Source organism: Neodiprion virginianus, chromosome 7, assembly GCF_021901495.1.
Source record: "Neodiprion virginianus isolate iyNeoVirg1 chromosome 7, iyNeoVirg1.1, whole genome shotgun sequence".
In the NCBI taxonomy this organism is placed as follows: domain Eukaryota; kingdom Metazoa; phylum Arthropoda; class Insecta; order Hymenoptera; family Diprionidae; genus Neodiprion; species Neodiprion virginianus.
The window spans coordinates 19,327,301-19,350,797 of NC_060883.1; the positions used below are offsets into that span (position 1 = coordinate 19,327,301).

The window sequence follows — 23,497 nt, forward strand, 5'->3', positions numbered from 1 at the left end:
ATGTGTTTTATTTTTTTTTTTTAACTTTTTATAACCCAAGTGCAGATTAATTACATATTTATTTAATCATTAGTCTTCTTCGTCGATTATACGATAAAAAGTTTCTTACTCAATGATTCCAGAATTGATTTTGGACACGGTACAAAAATTGAGTCTCGGTTTAAATTTTTTTTTTCATTTTTTCGTCCATGAAATGCAACCTTTTCGCATTTTAATGGCGTTCATTTTGTCATTCAAATCATCAGTCATTGATCATCAATCGACCTGCTGCTTGATAAATATTTCTCGTTCCCTACTTTTCAATTGCTATAGTTTGAAAATCATTCGACCCTAATTTGACGGAGCAGAAAATGTCGTTTCAATTTTTTGCTCTCTATAATTACCCGAGCAAATAACGTTCAATTTTCGAGCTTTTGTTGTCGGGTAAGTTTCTTCGGTAATTAACTCGATCACTTTCTCCCGCCTCTGACGTTTTTTCAATCTTCTTTACGCTTTTCATCGGGTGAAAAAAATGATGAGCCAAGTTTCGTTCGAGGCGTCTAGACGATGCTGAAATTGAGAATATCTATTTACCGGGTCGTCGGACGCCGCGAAGGCGAGTATCGGGTATCTGCAACTGGTTGCCGATATACTCGGTCGATAATAAGCGATCCTTTCGTTCATCAATCCTCCCGACGTAATCCGACGAGAGTTCGACTTATCGATCCAGAGTCCGAACCCACGTTCGGATCTATTAATCATGCACGAAAGCCGACCGACGGCTGCTTGGCCTCAACTTTGTATCGATTTTTCTGAGCTTCATCTGCGGGCGCAATTTTCTGCTCGTTTGAAAAATTTAAACAAAACACGGAAAACGATTATCGGAGAAAAGCTGTCGTCAACAATTTTTTTTTCTTCTCGTTTCTATTCGATAGTTCGAAATCTGTAAAAATGCTTAGTTGAAAACAAAAATTCGTCGACGAATCAATTTTTTGTTTTAAATAATCGATTGCACGATTTGAAATTTTTTTAAAGTAAAATATGAATAGACATTTTTTTTCTTTCAAAAGAATTTAAACAGGCTTTTATTCTGTCTTTCAATTCTGTCAGAAAAATTGTTGAATTTAAAAATTTCAAATCGTGTATTCAATAATTGAAAGAAATTGATTTTCTTAGAAGAATTTTTACATTTAAATAAAACGTTTTGATAGCTTTGAAACTATTGAAGAGCACTGCAGAGATTAGATTTCGCATGAGAATAAATGAAAGAAAAGTTTCATCGTTTGATTTTGAAAGTTTCAATTTTTGACTTCGAACATTGTTGAAAACGGTTAAATTAGTGGAAAATTTATGTCCGACGTTTTATATCTTACTTTTCTTTCTGACGCAACGTAAGTAATTCATCGGGTAATCATTTCGAGTGAGTGGATTCTAGAAAAATTGGGTCAAGTGATTATCTCATGGAATATAAAAGATACCGTGAAAAAACTGTGTAACATACATGTTTCGAAATTCAAATTCATCTGAAAAAGTACACCCAACAACAATTAGACGGGTTAACAGTGAGCAGTTTTAAAAAAAAACTATCAAGATGAATATAATGTTCGCAGAATGTTGTTATTCTCGACAAATTAATGAATATAAAAATTGTTCACGAGCGATAATTACGAGTGAAAAATAAACGAATACCGGGTTTCGAGTACGAAGTGCAGATATGATAAACGAAACGATAAGTAATTCGAGGGAGCGCAGCGTAGATTGGAATAATGATTCTCTTGGGGGTGGCAAAAAGGGTTTCCGGGGGTAGAATAGTTGGATATTCTTCGGTTAAGCGAACTATTTTACGAGGCAGTTTTATCCCCCGGTTTTCGCCCCGCAACGCCGCGTATAAATTTAACGATCTGGGATATTAGTACTTTCAGCAGCATGCGGCACGGCGTAAACTCGGGTTGACCCCTTCGCTTCCGCTTCCACTTCCGCTTCCGTTTTCATCCCCACCCCCGAATCCTCACATCGAATACAGCGACCGCGGTCATTTCGGAACGTCGAAATGTAGAGGCGGCCGCCTCTTTGCGCCGATTTCATCCCTCGATCATTTTTCCGATCCTTCCTGATATTTCGACACGGTGGAGAAAAAATTAGAGAAGATATCTTCGTGATTCATTGGGGCGGGGTTGAAGTTCCGAATTTGAAAAGTTACGAAAGCGCCTAATTCCGAATTATTTCGTGACGAAAGTTGAAGTACACTGAGCAAAAATTTTATTTCTTACAGTAACTAGAAAAATTCAGTAAAACAGGTATCGTTGAAAATAACTCTTTGAATATTTTGTTGGAATAGGGATCCTGCATGCATCTGAAATCTCTGTATTCTTCTATATTTCTATACATTTCTATATATTTCTCTATATTTTTCGATCGTGGTAAAAAATGAAAATAGTTAAGGACTGCGTGGTAACTGGAAATAAAAATTTCTCTCAGTGTAGAGAAATCAAACTTTGAGGAAACGATAAGGTTTAGATTGGTCGCGGAAACACGACGACTCAAAATTCCGATATGCAGAATTTCGAAAATTCACGTTACGATAGAACAAAGTTCCGAAAAGTAAAGTTTCGATAGAGTAAAATTCCGAATGTTGAAATATACTCATACAGCCTAGTTTGCTGAACGAGTGGGTGTAAAAAATGCGAAAAACCAAAAATCCGAATATCCAGGATGCCGAACGTAAAAATATCGAAAGTCCAAAACAAAGAAAGATGAAAGTGGTGAAATTTCAGAAACTAAAAATCTTCGATCATTCTGAATTTCGATGTTTTGGATTTTTAAATTTTCTTATTTTCGCACTTTTGGAACTTTTCAAAGTCGGAATTTCAACCTCACCCTAATTCATTATTGCACCTTTTTTCTCAGCTAATAGAATCGCAACATCAAGTAAGAAAAATTGAAACTAAGAATACAAAATTCGCATCTCTCGAACAGGTTTCATGATAAAGTTTTTGAATCATCTGTCCTGTGATAAAAAAAAATATCACCCGCACCTGCGGCGCGTGTTATACGTGATTGTAAATTTTTCATATGGTCCTAATCCGACTTTCTTGACGTTTTTTTATCACTGATTTCAACCTCGTGTATGAATGGAAATCGATAAACTGACCGGCAATATCTGGACGTAAAACTGGTGCCCGTAAAAAAAAACGAAGCGGTATTATAATCATCGTATTTCATTAGATAAGCGGATGAAATTTTTTTCGCCTCATGTCTTCTTTCGAAAGTAAATTTCATTCTGTGGGTGAAAAAAAAAAAAAAATAAAATTGAAAAAAAAAAAAAAATTCCGCGTTTCGATACCGTACAATTTTTATTCCTCCACTCGCAGTTTTTACATGCCGATGCAGTTTATCATGCATTACACAGCTTGGTTTCAACGAGGTGCACGCTATATCGAATTTTTCACCGTCTACTCTTCCGTACGTTTCTGAAACTGCAGAGGAATTCCGATAGATTCGTTCCCGTCTCCCTTTTGTCTCGTTACCTGTGATTTATCTATCCAGAACCCATGAATTCTTATTGCTACGCACGGTTTATTTCGAAACTTTCCCCTCTCTGCCGTGTTATTGCTCCGCGTCGTAAGCTGTCACAATTTTTTCGTGACAATACAAAGCGTACGTACAATGGAGAAACGGGGAGAAAAAAAAAAAAATAAATAAATAAAAATAAATAAAAATATGACGTTGAAAAGAAGTATTCACCTGAGGTATTTACATCCATAAATTGTATAAAATACCTGGTAGAAGTGAAAATCTAAATTGATTCATTAATTTTCAATGAGAAATTATATAACAAGGGATCAGGAATTCGATCAAAAATATCGCAGTGATGAACGATTTTACAGAATTTGTGTTCAAGCATCGATATTTTTCACGAATGACGAGTGAAACGGTTTTTCCTTTTTTTTTTCTTGTAGTCGATTTTCTTCTTTTCAGTAAAATAAAACGCAAAGGAAAAATCGTATTCTGAGAATATTCCAAACTCGATCATGTTCCTATCGAATATATTGCTTCCTTGAACGATGAACGTCAAAATTTATCAATTGGGTTTAGTGGAAATAAAATCACGTTATTCATAATTTGGATACTCGACGATTTTCCGATTCGAATATATCACCAGGTTTCGAATGACCCGCGCATATTTTTCACAGCCGTGCCGCGATGAATCCTTCTTTGAATTTATGGCTAGGTAGAACGTCGAAAGTTGGCCGTTGAATTGTTATCCTTATAAATCCGCAGTTACCCGTTGTCGAATGTTATCGATCTCGTGCCTTCGGTCGGCAAGAAGCTTCGCCACACCGATGGATGGGGGAAAGTCATGGCTGAACGCAGCTACTCGATCAGTAAATACTTTCTGTAGGTCGGTACATGCGGGCTCCTTGTCGAAATCCTCTCGCAGATGAAAAATCGTAACCGTGGCTACTAAACATTGTAGAACTATAGTCGTTTCTCATCGCAAACAAAAAATAAATCAGATCTGATTACGGAATGAAAATTGGTTATTGTAATCTGAAATTTCCAGATTATTTCCAAGTCTAAGTATTTCAAGACTGTAAATAGGATTTTACCGGTAACCTTTCAAGAAATATGCCGCTCTGATGAGTGCCGATAGTTTTTTTTTTTTTTTTTTTTTTACGCAAGAATACTAATACGTTTCATATTACGTGGTGAATGTCTTATATTCTGTCTATTAATTTACAATAAACAAATATTGAAACAAAATTTAAAAGATCTTTTTCTTTTCTTAAGATCGGTGGTATTTTTCTATGAGAACGAGAACAGACTCAATTTTCGAGACTGATTTTCAAAATTCCTCGACTTTTTTCTCTGATTTTTCCCTGCTGCAAGAAATTCTCGGTTTTCCAGGTTTTCACTGTGCGTACGAATCCTGCGTAATCTATTCTACATTATTAGTATCACTGGCACTTCAATTTGACTTGTAACCGTTACGATGATTTGAAATGGTGAATTGAAAAAGTATGTAAGTGACATTTTGTCGAAGAAAAATTTTGAAATTCTTTCGAAAGAATCTGCAGAAAGTTTTTCTTTTATCTAAGGAAATGAGACTTACAGCCTTTGAATAAAAAAAAATGCAGTAAGCTAAACAAACAGATTTAATATCGCAATAATTAGCCAAACACGTGTTATTGAAATTTATAATCACGCTGAAAAGTTTGTTTGTACAACATTATATTTTTATTCCAGCAATATTTATACCGTGATTATAAGGATACTCATTTTACTAAGATTTTCCAGTGACTGTAACGATAGAAATTCATCTCATTGTCGGTGTATGATTGAGTCAAGAAGTTCTCGAGACGTCGGGACATGAGACCATAATCCAATTTACGAAATCTGAATTATTCTTTCGCCTCAGCTTGTCGTAGGTTGTAAATTTACCTTGCGGAAACTTTTAAAGAGAGATGGATGAGGATGAAACTTCGGCCCCGACGTACTTTTTCTTTTGTAGAGGATTCGTTTAAAGAAAAAATATGCAAATTCTCAAGATTCTGATTAAAATGATAATTTCTTCAATTGTCGTTCTTAAATCAGCATAAAATGAATAATAACGATTGATCTGAGTTTTAACCCCAGTCACTTACACCTGTGGGGAAATTTCCGCATTACTTACACGGGGTTACTTAAACCCGTGAACAAGTTAGTTGTGGGGTCAACTGGACCCCTGTGCCGCTGACTAGGGTTAAATATCCTTAAAAATTCCATCCAAATTTCCAGTCTGTAATCCGCACGGATGAGAAAAACAAATTCAAAATGGTGTGTAAAAAAAATAGTCTTGCAATAATTCCGCATCCCTTTTCACCATTTGTATCATCTCTATTTTTAGTATCTTCATTTCTATTCCCTGCTGCATTTTATACATTCTGGGTATAAATATATCTATATATATATATATATATATATTCACTCCGGGCATTCGGACGTCGAGCATAAGGAAACATACGCGTCGAGTCGCAGTGAGGGGGTCGATCTTTGTTGAAAAAGCAATTCACTCGTATACACATTAGAAGACCGTAACAACAGCGATAAATATGAATCATTTTAATGTAGCTCCATATATTTCCCCCTCCTCCGCGTTATTATCCATCCCCTTTTTTGTTTTCTCCACAATATTTCACCACGGAATCCACCGCACGTCTTTCAACAGTTATTAGCCTTTCACGTCGTCAAAAATATTATAGACGAACATAACAGTTTGACTAAGAATTTTGGGAATTTGGAATATTCGAGTCGGTACTGAAATTAAATCACCCGGAAGTAATAACCCCAACAAAAATAGCTCATGACAAACATATCGCACTCGAAAGTCAATTCAATCAAATTTAATTCAATTTAATTTGACGTAATTTGATGTTTTGTCAATTTTTGGTGATGGGCTTTCTTCATCTTGGGTTATCCTGGTTTGGGTTATTTTTGTATTCAGTTACTTTTGTCTTGGGTTATTTTAGTCATGGGTCATTTTCGTCTAAGGTTATTTTCGTTTAAGTTTTTTTTTTGCCTTGGTTTATTTTCGTGTTATTTTTGTTTGGTTGTTTTTGTCTTAGGTTATTTTTGTCGCGAGTGATTTTTGTTCAGGTAATTTAAGACTCGGAATACTGTCGTTTTCAGTTATTTTTATCATGAGTTATTTTTGTTTCGGTTACTTTCGTCTTGAGTTAATTTTGTTTCGGGGTATTTCTATCTTAGGCTATTCTGGATTGGGTTATTTTTGTGTTGGGTTATTCTCTTTTTTTTCCGATGTTTTCTTTTCTTTTTTTGATTTTGGGTTATTTTTAAAAGCATTATTTTCACACAGATTATTACCGTCGTTCGCCATTCGAGTTGAAGAAACTATACCATGTCTCGAAAAAGTATGATTGTTACATCGGTGACCGAAGTTTTTACAAAAATATCTCAAAGCCTCCAAACTTGGATTCGGGAAATTTTCCTCAGTTTCTTAGCGAAGTCAGTGGATAAACGAAAGTGAAACGAGCCTTTCGCCAGGCGGCTATAACGCAACTAATTAGATTCTACTCTCAAGTTCTCACCCTGCACATTTCACAAGCCCATTAGTAAATTAGATCACCGTGTAATAGAGACCATTCGCCGAATACCTGGAGCTTATTACGGTAATGGGGACCAAAGATAATCTGTTATTGTAATTAAGAAACGGTCAGCCTACGACGAGCTCACGATAATGACAAACCGTTTTAGCTTTCATCATTTTCCGGCTTGGCTTTCGAACTTTTCCATGGCACGCGAATAAGCCTCAATTTTCGAAACTGCTCCTGCTGCCGATAAGAAGTCGGCTCAAAGCTCGTTTCATTTTCGCCAAAGGCTGTCGCATAATTCGATCCAGGGAACATTATTTGATAACTTTGAGATGAGGATTACACCACATTACAGTCGACGGATTTTAACCTTCCGTCCTTCATTTCTCGGAAGTGACGTTGACGAACACCCGTCGAAAGAGGAATTATTGGAAAGTTACGACACAAGGCCAAATGTAAACTGGAAGCTGCGTTAAAGGGAAAATTCTACAGCCGTTCAGCGAAAATTACAAAAGGTTGTTCCGTCCCTGTTCTAATATGTTTTTTTTTTTTTTTGTCGAAATTGTATGCCTCAGAATATCATAAACAAAATTTATCGTCGTTGAGTAAATAATGTTTTCACTCAGTGTTTGAATAATTGTTTTAAGCAGTTGGTTAAAAAACGCGCTCAAAAATCTGAGCAACTTCATCAAACATCGTTGGAATTATCAATTTTCAAAAAGCTCGTGTAGCTTCCGTTGGAAAATTATCGGAAGTGTAGGAGGATGATTGAATAACTTTCGCAAAACACTTTAAATAATGAAAAAATTATACTTCAACTCTAAATATCAGCAGATCAAAAGTTTTCACTTAAATATTAATCGAAACGTAATTCAAACGAAAAAACTGTTGAAATCGAACATTATAAAGTACAAAAGTGAGCGACATGACGTGTTTCAAAATCAAAGAAAATTATTTCACAATCATCAATGTAAGAAAAATTTGCCCAAACATAACGTCCCAACAGTTCAATTTAACATTTATAAATACGTCCCAAATTATTTTAACATCAACATTAAAATTGTCATATCAAATGTCAATTTGTACTTTGTAATTTTTTGTTTTCGCTTAGTAATATATTAAAAAGTGGTTGAATCAATCTGAAAAAATTTAATGGACCTTGTGGGGAATTTTTTTTTTTTTTTAACCGTCCATAAAACAACCGTTTTTCTTCTCCCAAATTCGAGCAATGGTAATATTTTGATTCAGCAAAAAATGAGAAAAGAAATCGTTTCGGATGCATCGAAAAGGAGATTTCGCTGCAGGGTTATGACGGAAAAAAAGGGAATAAAGATGGGCATCCACTATTTTCATCGGCCAAAGATTATTTCATCCCTGTCCCCTGCGCCGACACATATATTTTGAAAAGAGAAAGCCGCATCCGTGGTGGCTTGGGGAAAAGGTACTCGGGCGGGTTCATGGGACGCTTTATGGGGCACTCTTAGACGGCGGAGGCCTTTTTCTCGCCTGGGAATATCGAGTGCCCGTAGCGCACGTCTATCGTAAAAAGATATTTGCACCCTCTCAATTCTCGTCCGAATGTCGACAGCTCTCCCGGCCCTCTCTTATTAGTATACGATTCAAGATTCCTTTCCGCGAAGGGGAGAGAAAGAGAAAGAGAGAATGAGAGAGAGAAGAAAAAGGAAACAGGAAACAAGTTTCCACCCTTACCTCCAACTCTTCCCTCATTCACTCTCTTACTCTTTTTTCCATTCCATTTTTTTTTTTTTTTTTTCTTTACTCATTCATCTATTTTTTACCATCTTATTGTAATTTAAAAAATTTTTACTTGTGTCAAAAACCCTTTCTTTTTACTGATTAACTTTCCTATTTTACTCCTGACTTTATTTATCTTTATTTTTATTGATGTATTGTATTTTTCGGTACGCTTCTGTCTTTTGTTTTTGTTTTGTATATTCTTTGTTCCTTATTCTTTTTTTTTTTTTGCTATGTATTTTCCATATTGTGTATTTGTTGCATAATTCTTAGGGGATCGTAGTGTCCCAGGACTTTTAATAAACCCGTCTCTCTTTCTCTCTCTCTCTCTCTCTTAAACAAAGTCTGGGAATAAGTTATAATTTCCATTATCAATTATAATTATATTCGTGCTGTTTCTACAATTTTTTTTTTTATATCCAGGAGAGAAGAATAAGAAACCATATTTCAATATCGCATCGTTTTAATTATGATAAAATCCGATACTGTTGTTGTTCAAAAGTTCAACAGCTTTTTATGTACACAGAAACTGTCTTTTTTTTTTTCCTCTCCCTTCATTCGCACATTTATTTTCTGAACTCTTACGAGCGATTTTCGAATAGGTAATATCGAATTCGTTAAATGGAATGTCAAGCGATTGTTCGATGGATTTAAAAAAAAATAAATAAAACAACGACAATAACAATAATTTAAAATAAAATATCTCACAGAATTATTAAATTATCAAAATTAATTCGTGGGGATTGATTTTTTTTTTTTTTATAACTAATAATACTTTATTTTACGGTAAGAAAAGGTGTAACTCAAATTATAAGTAGTTACTGTATACATTACAGTTTCGTGTATAAAAATTGCAAGCCAATTCGAATATTCTAAACGAGCGTGAGACGGTTTAGCGAATTTCGCAGCATCGGGTGGATCCGTGAAAAATCTCGGTGGCATTTATTTTCGCCCCCCCCCCCCCCCTCCCCCTTTTTCCCTTTTCACCTCATCCGCGGCAAATTTCCCGCAGCGATTTATTCTTCTCGTAAATATGGATAGACCCGCGCTAATTGTTAATAGCAAAAGTATAAATTATTCCAATTTGCGTATTCCAATTCGAGCTCGTCCGAAACTGATTGTGTAATGGCAACGAGTCGCTTTTCATTCCATTGGATCTAGCTGTGGATGCGTAATTTACGATCAACTGTCAGGCTGCAGATGACGATAAACTTTTGCGGAATACCAACGCGGTTATTGAAATGCGAAAATTAATGGTGAGGAGAACGAAACGATTGGTCTTTATGTTTGTTTGTTAATTTTTTGCGCAACGATTGACTCGGCAAACTAATTTATTTCATACGTCTGTTTGAAAATTGTCTTTCAGAAATTTTGGTAACCAGGGTGAGAAAAATTGCGTACGAATTCACGAATTTCAAGCTGAAATAATTACAAGATTCGTTAACAACGAAATTTTACAGAAAGAGGATGAATCTGGTCTCTGGATGCTTTTTTCAAAGTTTAATTATTCAATAATCGACCCTTGACTTTTTATCCTTCTATACCTACCAACGATTCGAATAATTTGATTCAATATTTTGGTTAGTTCCTGAATTATTTGTTTCTCTCTTGACCCTCTAGCAATAATATAAAGTTCCAAAATTACTTATAAAGGTCCAGAATTTCATTTCAATTTTATATTGACCTACGTTTTTGTCTTTTCAGCAGAAAAATCGAATAATAAACCGTTAAGCAATTTTAAGGAAGAATTAGCGAAGATTTAAAACGTAGAAACTCGAGCATTCGGAGTGTCTATAATTGTTTTTTTTTTTATACTTGTTTCAGAATGTTTTTTTTATTTCTTTCAGTCTTACTATCGGAGACGAACAAGCAGAAGGGTTTTTCTCACGACTAAGCTTGTGGAATGAAGAATCGTCACGTCTTTTAGCTGGCTTCTCAAACACACGTTCTCGTTTAATCTAAATTTCATTCGTCGCGTCAGTCTGACTGCTGATAAACCACATGTTATGTAGAATAGATAAACCGGCTCAGAAGTATCAACTTGAGGCGAGAAACACAAGTTTTTATTTTTTTTTGATTTTGTTAGTTTTCTTTTTTTTTCCAAGACAAACCATTGAATTAAAATTTCTCATAATTTTGACACTATAATTATTGACATTTGGACAAATTTTGCATATTTTTTGGTGACGAAATAGTGAATATAACCTCATGTGTACAGCACGATAGGAATGTATGATAAAAAAAAAGTGTAAACATGATATTTCAAAAATCACTAGATCGATACTGCTCAAATTTTTACAACATTTTTATTATACTTCTATCTATAGCGTTGACTAGGATAACTACGATTGCTTTGGTAATTTTTGTTTTACGAGATAAACAAATGGAAAAAAATCAAAAGTATGTAAACGAAATGTGAAAATTATGAGTAATATTGTTTCAATGGTTGCAGGTCTTAAAAAAAATATCCAAAGAAATTTTTAGAAATCAGCAGTCACACTGGACGACTTTTGAAGCATAAATTTTTACTTGCAGTCAAATTCCTTGAAACTGGGGTTATAAAGATTCTCGAGATCGCTGATTTCAAAAATGAGGTCAGATCTGGGAAATTTTCAAAACTAACATGGCGGACTGAAAATGGCTCGAAAATTCACACTCAGGAATTTTTCGGATCACCAAATATGTACGATTGGATACGAAATTTTTAATTTCACAATTCGAACGTTGGAATCGTTTTCAGAGAACCCGAAAATCCCCGATTAATAACTTTCGAGCGAACAGAATCAATTTTTATATTTTCAGTCCGCCATATTGGAACCGCTGTTTAAAATTTTTCAAATTTTGGCATCGGTTCCGTTATCAGCGATTCCTAAAATAACCGAGTTGCCCTTTTCTAGTCCCCATAACCTCCCCAAAATTACAATTATTCCTAAAAGAACAGACATTTTCAACACTTCTTTTATTCGTAGCGTTAATTACTATATTAAAGACATGAACATTGACATTTTGGACGCCCAGTTATGCTAAACAGAATAAAAAAAAAGAGAACCAAAAAAAAAAAAAATCGCAGTGATACAGCAAAAATTGAATATAAATAAATATCGAATGACATATTCAAAAAATGTGTTTTATATACGAAACGTCGTGCGGCAAAAGGTTTACGAAAATTTTGAACAAAAAGAGTCAATTGGGCACAATTCTTACCTTTATTGACTCGTTATAGGCTCAGGTAATCCATGTCGAGGAAGGTTTTCTTGTCACACACACACACACACACAACACACACACATTAACGCACGTTTTTTTCTTTTGTTTTTTTTTTTCACCACAAGTATCTGTCGCTGAACGTGATACGAACACAAACACAAACAAGCACTAACCGATTCCGAACGGTACCTGAAAATTACGCGTCGATTAACGTCGAGTGTTACGATCTGACTGACCGATTTACCGGTCAGATTTGGTTCGTAGTCCATCCCCCTCCCGGTCCCCCTTTTCCCCCTCTCCGCCCCATTGAGTATACTCAAAATTCGCGCTTTCGCGTTACGATGAAAGGAGAAACGAAACCGTAGAACACAAAAGTGAAATTCTAAGTTCCAAATGAACGTCTTTATCCGTATTCGGTGGACTGATTTTCCTTTGTACAATTTATAAAAGTCTTTTGACTGTTTACGTTCGGGAAAATCGATCGTACGACGTAGGAAGAGAGTATTTTTTCGGAAGGAAATAAGTATTTTGACTTGATAATTTTGAGCGAAAAAATCACGCGTTAAATAGGCTGAAGAATTTTATCGGAACAATATAAATGGAAATAAATTATAAGAACGATAAAATCGGGAAGAGAATTCATTTTTTAATCAACGATCGTTGATTATTTCTCCAAGATTGTTAGACACGTGGGATATTCGACTTGGGTAAATAAATTGTATTAACAAAATAGACGGGACAATAATAAACTCGGCACAAATCGTAACACGTTAATTTATCTCGCGACTTTATCTCTGGACGTTCACGCTCTTACTGCTCGGTAATCCTCTTTTCATCCGATCGGTCTCTCAGGTCGACCTAATCGTACACACAAAGTGACGCGCATATTGCGAGGGAGAGTAAACATACAAACAGACAGAGGCAATCGACTTCGCAACATCTAAAGTGACCTTTAACACACGGCTGTCGTCAATTGTCAATAAATGGCGTTACAGGTTGAAGAAGAAGAAAACAAAAACAAAAATGTAGGGTTTGTCCGATTTCAATTAATTACGAACCATTTTGTTGGTGAATGAATTATCGATGAAGAATCACTTGGAGAGTTTGTTTTTCTTTATCATCTCTTCAGTTTTCACGAATTATACAACAACGAAGTTACACATGTTCTTTTCAAAAGAGTCGTGTTAACTAAAATCTCGGTGATTTACAGAAATGGAAAATGAAAAAAAGGAATAAATAGATTAAGAACGACGTAAAAAAAGTTGATCAAGTCTGCGATGAATTCGAAATGAATTGTTTTGCAGCACAGTTTTCTCGGGATTAACTTTTTCAGTCATAGTTGTAATAATTGTTACCAACTATTTTACATGCATTTTTTTTGTATACTGAGAGAACTTTGAAAACACATTTCTTTGCGGTTTTTTTTTGCTATTTCTGATAATATATTAATAAGTTTTCAATACTCGAGAGTAATTATTTCGATACAATGTACACTGAGAGAAATTTTTATTTCCGGTTACTGCTCAGTCCTTGACTATTTTCATTTTTTACCACAATTGAAAAATATAGTTCCAGGTAGAAAAGTTTAGTATCCGTTACTATTCTTTCTCATTACGATCACTGCTGCTATATTTTCTTGCAACTGTTGCGAAAATTTAACGCTCGTGCAAGAATAAATTGACGTTAAAGACTCATTTAACTAAAAAAGTAGAGTAAACCTTACAAACTGACTTTGCGTTGCAATAACCAAAAAAGGATCGACGATAGCGGAAAATGTTTACGCGTACCTCGTTTTTCGTAATTCCAACAATATTCAAACAGTTTTTTTAACGATACATGTTTTACTCAATTTTTCTAGTTACTGTAACAAATGAAATTTTTCTCAGTGTAAGTTATTATTGTTAAGAATAAATTGATTGAAAAAGATCGTGATTATTGACGAAATAATTCACTTTTGAGAAGGTTACCCTTTTCACACGTCTACATGTTTTACATAACTTCTAAGTTTTCGGGGTCGCTGATTCCGAACCTGAAAATGGATTTCAAAAATTCAAAATCGCGGATCCAATATGGCGAACAAAAATTTAAAATTCTATAAAATCCGGAGAAAAAACCCTGTCCAAGGGTATTCGGGGTCGTTGATTACGAATCTGAAATCAGATATTGGAAAATTCAGTACGACGAATCTAATCACCGACTCCAAAAACTCCTGCGCACAGTTTTTTGATCGTATTCAATAAAAATCGAAATCTTCGTCTACCGTATCAGAACCGCTATTTTGAATTTTGAAAATCTGAATTCAGCTTCGTAAACAGCGAGGCGAAAAACCACAGAATACCAGCTCGTGTTAAAAATCGACTCAGCACAATAATGTTTTACTAAAAGGACTAAGTCGACTGTTTATACAATGAATTATTTTTCTACATTCGGTTGAACGAAATCGAATCGACGAAATTATCTTCTCAAAATTTCGACACCGTCATTCTTTTATCCTATTAATATTCCTCGACGATGGACAATATAAGCCCGATGATCATCATACTTATCTTTGAGTAGGCACACAAGTGGAAGAGGGTGGGGGTGGGATATTTTGCGTGGGCGTATTACAGAGCAGGGTTGATGGATAGGGAGTTATAAAAGGGGAGGGGGGGGAGGGGGGGAAGAGGATCCCGTCATTAGCGGGTTTGGCGAGCTTTTGAGGGCGGGTGACGTCGTCGCTTCGTCCCGTCGAATATCAATCTCGAAGATCGCCGATGACGGATTTCATCGGGGGCGTAACGGCTAACCGGAAAATGTGCTCCATGCCGATGTGTATGAATATGAGGTGGTGCGTTTCGGCGTATAAAGAGCGAGCCGCGGTATATTGATGATTTCACACAAATCACGCGATTCCCCAGCGACGGAGGGAGGAAAAAAGCGCAAGACGAAGAAGAAGAAGAAGAAGAAGAAGAAAAGAAACGAAAAGAAAAGAAACGGGAAGACGAGGAGGAAGAGGAAAAGAAGTTTCCGATGGGGAGGTGGAGGTGGGAAGAAAAACGTTCGGAATAACGAATTCTTCTCTTTTTCCCCCCATGTCGCCCATAATATTTATCCAACGATTGTCGAGGGCTGTAGGCTTCTGAGGAGGGTGTCCGTAAGAAAAATTTCATCCCCGTATACGGCGGTGATTCGGAGACGCGTGAAAAACGCGGAACGACTTCGATATCACCGATAATTGCCACGCCTCGGTAAGTTTATTGTGCCGAGCTTCGCAAATCGATATACGTTTTGACGGATTATTCGAGCTTTTTCATTATCATGCAGTTATCGATGAATAGTTGAAGAATTTAGGGTAGAACTCGTTTTGAAACTATACCGACAGATTTGTTTGTTTGAAAAATTTGTGGCGATTCAAAGCTTTTACCCCCCCCCGAAAATCATATCACGTGATAAGGCGCTGAAGCTGATTTCAGCTCTCTTTCAAATTGTTTGATTTAATAAAATGTGGTGATGAAATTCTCCGCGACCTAATATCAATTTTATGGATGTAATATAAATATCAAAAAAGCATCGATATTAGCGGAGATCTTCTCAGGGAAAAGTTGTTGCAACTAAGAACATCCGTATATGACGAAAATCGATCAATTTATCTTCAAAGCCACCGAAAGTATTTCGTAACGTGCGTGTAGTAACTGAGCTAAAATCTTAAACTTAAGTAAACAAGTGAAAAAGAGAGACAATTTTAATAAGAGAAAAACGATTAGAATTAAATGTTTTTAAATTGTAATACTTTTTGACAACTAATTTTTATGTACCGAATAAGTGATTAATGACCGAATGTTTATACATTTGATTCTGAGACGCTCAATTTCGTTTATAACTCGTTGAATCTTTTAGTGAATGAAAATAATTCACGTTGTTAGATTTTATGTGAGTTCAGAAAATTGTTTTACGTGTATGCCTTTTTTTGTCAATTAATTATCAATATAAATTGGTGCTTTTTGTCGATATTTTATCTCAAGATAGTCGTTCGTTGAGTTTTTATCGAATAAGGCGATAAGATATGTTTAATAATAAAAAAAAAAAAAAGTCAAACACTGGGATGATGTACAGAAACTATTCCATATTGAAGTCTTATTTCAGATAGCACGAATGTAATGGGAACATCGAATTGATTGTAGAAGAAAGATGTTTCGGATCGTCCCTTGATCCTGAAGTTCTATCACGATCTCGGTCATTTTCAAGATTCGTTGATTTTCGAATCTACCGTTCAATTCTGGGAGGTCAATTTAGCGATGAAAACAGTCTGACTGGATTGAGAATATGGTCGAAAATTTGTCAAAGTCACCCCGCTCAATACGGGCGCTTATAATCCGAACTCTATCGTGAAAAGTCGATACGACGAGAATAACATGATCCGACACTCGCTTGTAATATCCTCGTTAAAATTTCTTCCCCACAGAGTTCGATTTAGGTAGTAAAAGGGTTTGATGAAAGATGACGCGACGGCTCAAGAGTCCAATTTTGTCCCATTACTCAGCTGAAGGATGAAAATTCGGAACGGTTTAAAAATTTAGGGCCGTTCAGGAATTTCGAATCACTCGTATTAATTCGAAAACTGTATTTGTAGAATGTCATGTTAATTCGAATTTTGGTCTGTTTGAAGTACAAACATGCGAATGACCAAAAAGTCAGTTAAAAACGTAGGAAGACTATAAATGCGAAGTATTGTATGGAAGAAAGATAAAAATTTAGAATGCAAAAATTATTTTTGAGAATGGGCGAGATTAAGAAGGGCAAAATATCGAATTGCAAAAATACCAAAGTGTCAGAAAGTCGACTGTTCAAATTTCAGACTCGCGCTTTTGTCCGAAAATTACGAATTCCAATTTATCAATAACGACTGACCAACGACTCGAAAGATCAAAATCCCGAAACCAATCGAGACAGGATGGACAAAATACCGAAAGCTTGCAAGACGTCGGAGACACGTTTATTTTTTCCATTGCGACCAGTCGCAGCTAATAGACGGCGTTACGCTTGCGAAGTGACGTGAAGACGCTGACGCGAATGTGGAAGACGATTCAACGTAATGATCTCTTGAATAAATCGAACGTACGGGGAAAAAAGATTTACCGTTTGAATGTTGTTAAAAATATGTTGCCTATTCCTTTGCGTTCTTTTTTTCTTCGATGACACGAACGATTGTCCGACGCAATGAGATAATCTTTACAAAACTAGCACCGAGTCGACGAATTTCACAAATTCCGAATTCTCAGGAGATTCGTTACTTCGTCCTTTCGGGATCCTGGTCCTTCCGCATTTTGCGGATCGAGATCTTGCTCCTTCTGAACTTTGATTTTCACAAAATAATTTTTTTCGTTTTTCGGCTGTTCAAAGTATCAGCCGTTCTCAATTTTTAACTTCGTAACTTTCGTTCTTCTGTACCTTCACATTCTGTGCTTTTTTCATTTGAAACGCCGACTGTTCCGAAGATACTTTTTCCGATAAGAACGAACTTTCGGGAAAACAGTTATTCTACCGGATGATTCATCGAAAATCCCGATTTCGGTACATTGAAAATTCGTTAATTTAAAATTCGTATCTCGAAAATTTCGGTTTTTCAACCAGTCGACTTTTTGGTCTTTCGGAATTTTGATCCTCAGCCGTGCCTTCGACACTCCAAACATCCGGAATCTCCTTCGCCGGCTGTTCGGCGTTAGCAATCCGAAATTCGCAAGCGGAATTGAAATATCGAGGGTCTTCCGGCCGGAAGTACGAGCTTAAATTATTTACACGGATCTTCGCTCACTCCGGCAATGCCAACCCCGTCATTCCGGTATTATCAAGCTGACCCCAACCAGTTGCCATAACCTCGGATGATCTCGCCTGAAGCTTCGCAACGAGCTCTCGCAAGTGGATTTAGGATCGGAGGATCGCCTCCGGGAAAAAATGTGACAACCGAAAAGAAGAGAGAGACTGCAAAGAGAAGCACGAAAACGGAATTTTCAAGAAATTTTTCCACTAGTTTCGAATCGAATTAAATAATCAAGTTTTCGAATAATTCGATTCAAGTTTCGATCATTCAAATTTTAATTTATTCCAAATTCCCGTTACAAAAAAAAAAAAAAAAGAAATGTGTAGGTACAAATATTTTTCTTCAGAATTTACTTCTACTGAAAAATTTCTCTCGCATTTACGAAATTTGGAAATCGTTGGAATTTGAAATTTATCAATTAATTTTTAGAAATCGAATCGATTTTTTGTCGAACAGAATCTCGACCAAATTAAATTAGGTACCTAATTTCAAAATAGTGACAACAAAAGATTCGAGAATTCTGAGATGTGGAAGAAAGGATTTCAATAATTCGACCATTTGATTTAATGAAATACTTCGAATTAGAAATTGACTGGGAAATTTTTCAAAATCGCGACCACTTTCCTGTCAGAAAGGATCTCGATAAATACCGATCCGATCGAATAATTTGACTGAATCGAACTATTTAATCCCCTGAAACAACTCGAACTGTTCGAATAACTAAAACGCAGTATCCGAATTGTACGAATACTGAAAAATTTGAACCGATCGAGCAACTGTTTGCGCATCGCTAATATTTTGTTTGACAGAGGGGGCGATTTTACTTCCTCACGATGCGGATAAGCCGTTCAGCTCGTTTCCGGTTTGATGCTAAGCCGAGTTATTAGATTCATCAGACAGAACCCGATAATAAAGCTCGCGTATATATAATCGCTGCCCGCCCATCGCGTGCAGATCAAAGAACATTGTCGAAAAGTTTGACTCGCCAATTCACGTCATCAACTCGTTATGGCGAATTGAATACTTTCGTCCTCTCTGCTTTCGTGGGTTTATTCAGTTCTGATTGATTTTCCCATAAAATATGCAGCATTTTAAATCGATAGCACGAACGGGGTCGGGGTTGAAGTTCCGAATTTTAAAAGCTCCGAAAGCGCCTGATTCCGAATTGTTCGGTGGCGAAACTTTAAGTAAAGAAATCAAACTTTGGAGAAACAACAAAGTTTCGAATGGTCGGAAAGCCGGTGGCTCAAAGTTCCGAAATGCAAGATTCCAAAAATTCAAGTTCCGATCGAATGAAATTCCAAAAAATAAAGTTTTGATAAAGTAAAAGATGAGAAAAAACGAAAATCAGAATGACCAGAATTCCGAACGTAAAAATGTCGAAAATCAATTACAAAGAAAGGATCAAACTGGTGAAATTTCACTAAGCCAGAAATTCGCAGAACCGAAAATCTCCGATCATTCGGAATTTTAGGTGTTTCAAAATACAAAACTTTGGTTTATAAATTAATCTTTTCCACTTTGTTATCGACGAGAAAAACGATCGATGGTAGAGAAAGAAAAAAAAAAAAAAAAGAAACTCGAGCCAAAGCTGGCCGAAAGTTTTTTCCAACTCGCTTTGAATACCCGATCACGTATGGACAAAAGGACGAGAGAAACTTCGAAGGACGAACAACGCAATAGAAAAATTGAAATTGATATTCGGACGATTCTTGGTTTCGCGAACGTGTTTCTTAGCGGAGCGAGACGTTACACTGTAAGTAACACCGTAAAAAATTGTCGACGACAATGTTGAATGCAAATATATATATATATCACAAGATATTCAAATAACCAAACTTACAGTCAAAGCACGACTACCGCGGCTGAGGGGAAAAAAAAAAAAGAAAAATTTCCCCGGACCGTTTGGCCTCGGTGATAAAAAATTGACAACAGATATGTGTCCCCGAAAGTTTGCGAAATTGCGATACGTGCTTCTGGCAAAAACGTCGCCCCACCGTAAAAGAAGTCTAATAATGTTTGCACTGTCCATGCGAATTCTGAAACGATAGCGGCTTTTTGCGTCAATGGATTAGATTCACGAGTATTTTCATAAGGCTTCTCACGTCGATTCGACCAATGATTTTTCCCTCGTCATTTTTTCACTCGTTTTACGATTTTTCATACGATTCTCCGATCTCGGAAAAATCACTCATGAATTTGTTCAGATATTTATCTACCAAGCCTTAGTTTTTTACGATTATTCAAACCTGTACCAAAAATCGCCATTTTTTTTAAATTTCTAAAAATTCTCAAAATTCTTATTTCTCTTTTCAATATCTTTGATACCTGTTCAAAGATGAAACGATTGTTTGTGCTGTATATTTTTTTTTTTTACCTTGTAGCACTTTAAACATATTGAGTAAAAAAAAAACACTACATCAACGTTTAGAAAATTATCCGTTAATAACGGAAAAATTATGTATTCCTTCGTAAAAATATTCACAAACGAGCTAGAAGAAATTAAGTATGGCAGTGAGAGGACTGAAAAAATTCAGGAGTGCTTTTTTGATATCGGAGAAAAATAGTGAAGCGAATCAAAAACGTCGAGGTAAAATCATTGATGGAGTTGACGTGGAAAGCCTTGAATTATCCATGCCTGAATGAAGTTTATAAACTAAGAATTGTGAAAAGTAACGGGGTGGGATTCTGTTCGAAATATATCGGGAAGTTTAAAAATCGGGCCAACTTTGAGCGTAATGAGAATGCGAATGTCTAATTGCGAAATTCGAATGCCGATAAAATCTGAATTCGTGACGTCATCGTCGCGGTTATCAAATCGTCGGTTCTGGTCTGTTGGATATTACGCAAGCCTCGTCCCCGGATTCGTGAAAATCGCACACCTTCGTCATTCAGACTGCGTCGATCATGGAACCCCTTAGGAATAAGTTAACGCTCCTACCACGGAAGGAATAATACCGATTTCGGGGGGCGATTGTCGCCAGAAATGAACTCTCGGCGACGATCCGCGATCGGATTGCAAAACCTCGTCGATGAGTCGGGTTCTACATTTCAAGTAGCACCTCGCCTGGCTTTAAATTCTGGCCGCCTTAACGATACGAACAACTGTTAGAGATAGTCTGGCAGTCAGAAGAGGCCTGAATTAAAAGTGTTCAAGATATGGCTGCATTTTTCTTTATGGTGATTTTCTACCCAGCGGAACTCAAGTCTGAAGTTATTTTTTCGTTTCGAGGAAACGACGAAAAAAAAAAAATTTCTCAAAAACTACTGTCGATAGTTTAAAAATGACTTTACCATCCTGTAGAGCCGAAAATTCTACATCGAATTATATCCTCGTATGTCGCAAACGGAGTCGGAGAAACAAATTAATAAAAAAGAAATTCTACTTATCGATGGAATCTGGGGAATTTTGGTGAAATAATTTCTCTCAGATTAACAAATTGATAAAAACGAAATTATACTTATCGATGGTATCTGGGGAATTTTGATGAAATAATTTTTTTCTTTCCTAATTTGTTGATCCGACTCAGTTTCTGATATACGTATATGTGAACAAAGATCGATCTAGAAATTTTCGCTCTACACGATGGCTAAGTCATTTTTTACCCATCGATACGCAGCTGTTGAGAAAAAAAAATGTACAAAAAAACGTTACATTTTTCTATTTTCTCGATATGCTGATTATGCAACTGAAAAATAACTTCGGATTTGAGTTCCTGGGGGTCGAAAACATCTGTATACAAACATGCAGCCGTAACCGAAAATTTTTTTATTCAGACCTGTTGCATTGGACTTTATAGTTTTCTCAAATCGATTCATCAATAATCGAAACAGGCAAACTGGACACAAAGAGAATCATTATATATGAAATAAAATATTTTGAATATTGAAAACAAGGTAAAAGAATTCTCTCCGGCCGGATAAAGTGAAAAAAGATCCTAATTTCGAATATCCTTAAAGCTTTCCCAGGAACCGACCGTCCATTTTAGGGGATGGGAAAAAAAAACGTGGCGTGGTTTATACGTCAGAATCTCAAATCTCGCGATTTCTTTCTCTCTCTCTCTCTCTCTCGAAATAGAAATGAGAGAAATAAAAAAACAAAAAAATCCGTGGTCGCACTGAAAAATCCTGAAAAACGAATATCCGCGTAACGCGAGCTTCGACACGAGCTTTCGGCACGTCCGAATTGAAAAGGACGATTTTTTACTAGCCGCGATGACAGATCTACCAACATGAAATTCCTTCAACGCTCCTTGAACGTGTCTGACAAGAAAATTTGGGATAGAATCAAAGGAGCCTCTCTCCTCACTTTTTCCTATTCGCGTTGCTGTTTGTCGAATTCAGCAGGTTCTCAGTAAAAAGATTCTTTTCGATATCAAGGAAGAGAAAAAATGAAGAAAAAAATAAACAACATCTCCGACTGTTCTAATCCCCGAGATTTTTCCACACCTCGGAAATGTTATACATATATATATATACGCATGTACAAATATATAAATGAAAATATGATACTTTTGACTCTGTGAATACCTCACGATTTATATGCATCATGTATACCATAAATTGCATCGCATTGCATGGCCGGCTGGACAGTTGGCTGCATTTGTATGTAAGATAGGATGTAATATCCATGCGACCGGATATTAAAAGGCTTTATAGTGCACTGGATGCCTAGCCTTACGAAAGTTATGAAACTTCAAAGTACGAGGCGAGGCGGCTCCTCCGCCTTTAGACTAGCCGTGAATACACCTGCAGACGAGGCATGAATAGAGATTGATGCAGGCCTTTCCCACCCCGGGAGTGAAAAATTTCTCAACAATACATATATATATAAGTAACCTCGTTTACTTCGTCCAACCAGGGAGGACGAAATTCGACTGAATCTAAAACCATTTTACGAATCGACACGGATTTTCCATTTCAACCGATGAAATATTATTAGACGAAGAGCAACTGTTTTCTAATTATACTACATTTTCCTAATTCAAGAAAGAAAAGAAAAAAAAAAAAAGAAAGAATGAAAAAAGAATTTAAAAAAATTTAACATTTTTTCACCCTTAGTAAAAATATTTCATGAAATCAAACCACAAGCACATCATTGATTTTTAATTTCAAATCATGTTTCAGATGTTATAGAATAATTTTTTTTTCAAACGAAATCGCTTCTTTTCACGCATTCTGTTTTATTTTTTATTTTTTTTTATTTATTTTTTTTTTGTTTTTTTTCATGCCAATTAACCCAAAAGTTTTGCCACTTTTCGTTCTTTCGTCCAAAAGTTGCACCTTGCGGTCTAAATTGGGCAATAATTTTTTTACGCATGTTACCTCTGATGAAACGTCGAGTTTTTTTTTTTTTGTTTTTTTTTTTCAATTTTCTAGCAATCGATGTCCGTTTTCTGTTGTTTTTCACCATTCCAGATTAATTTCTCATCCAAAACTTTTCAACCTTTCGCTGGGAACAGAATTTTCTTCAAAAGATCATTTAATAATTTTCAAAATTGTCACGTAAATTAGAATAACTCGTTATCCGATTTGAAAAATAATAATATAACAACAACAAAAACAACAACAACAATAATAATAATAATAATAATAATAATAATAATAATAATAATAATAATAATAATAATAATAATAATAATAATAATAATAATAATAATAATAATAA

The 23,497-nt window shown here is 35.8% G+C and overlaps 1 protein-coding gene across 1 annotated transcript in view; it reads right to left on the reverse strand.

The window, feature by feature from the left end:
• Positions 1-379: 379 nt before the first annotated feature.
• The window catches only part of LOC124309475 (uncharacterized), a 34,928-nt gene continuing 11,810 nt past the window's right edge, over positions 380-23,497 (reverse strand). Inside the window, exon 3 of the mRNA XM_046773140.1 lies at positions 380-549. Coding sequence (XP_046629096.1) covers positions 380-549 — 170 coding nt within the window. The remainder of the gene's footprint in view (positions 550-23,497) is intronic.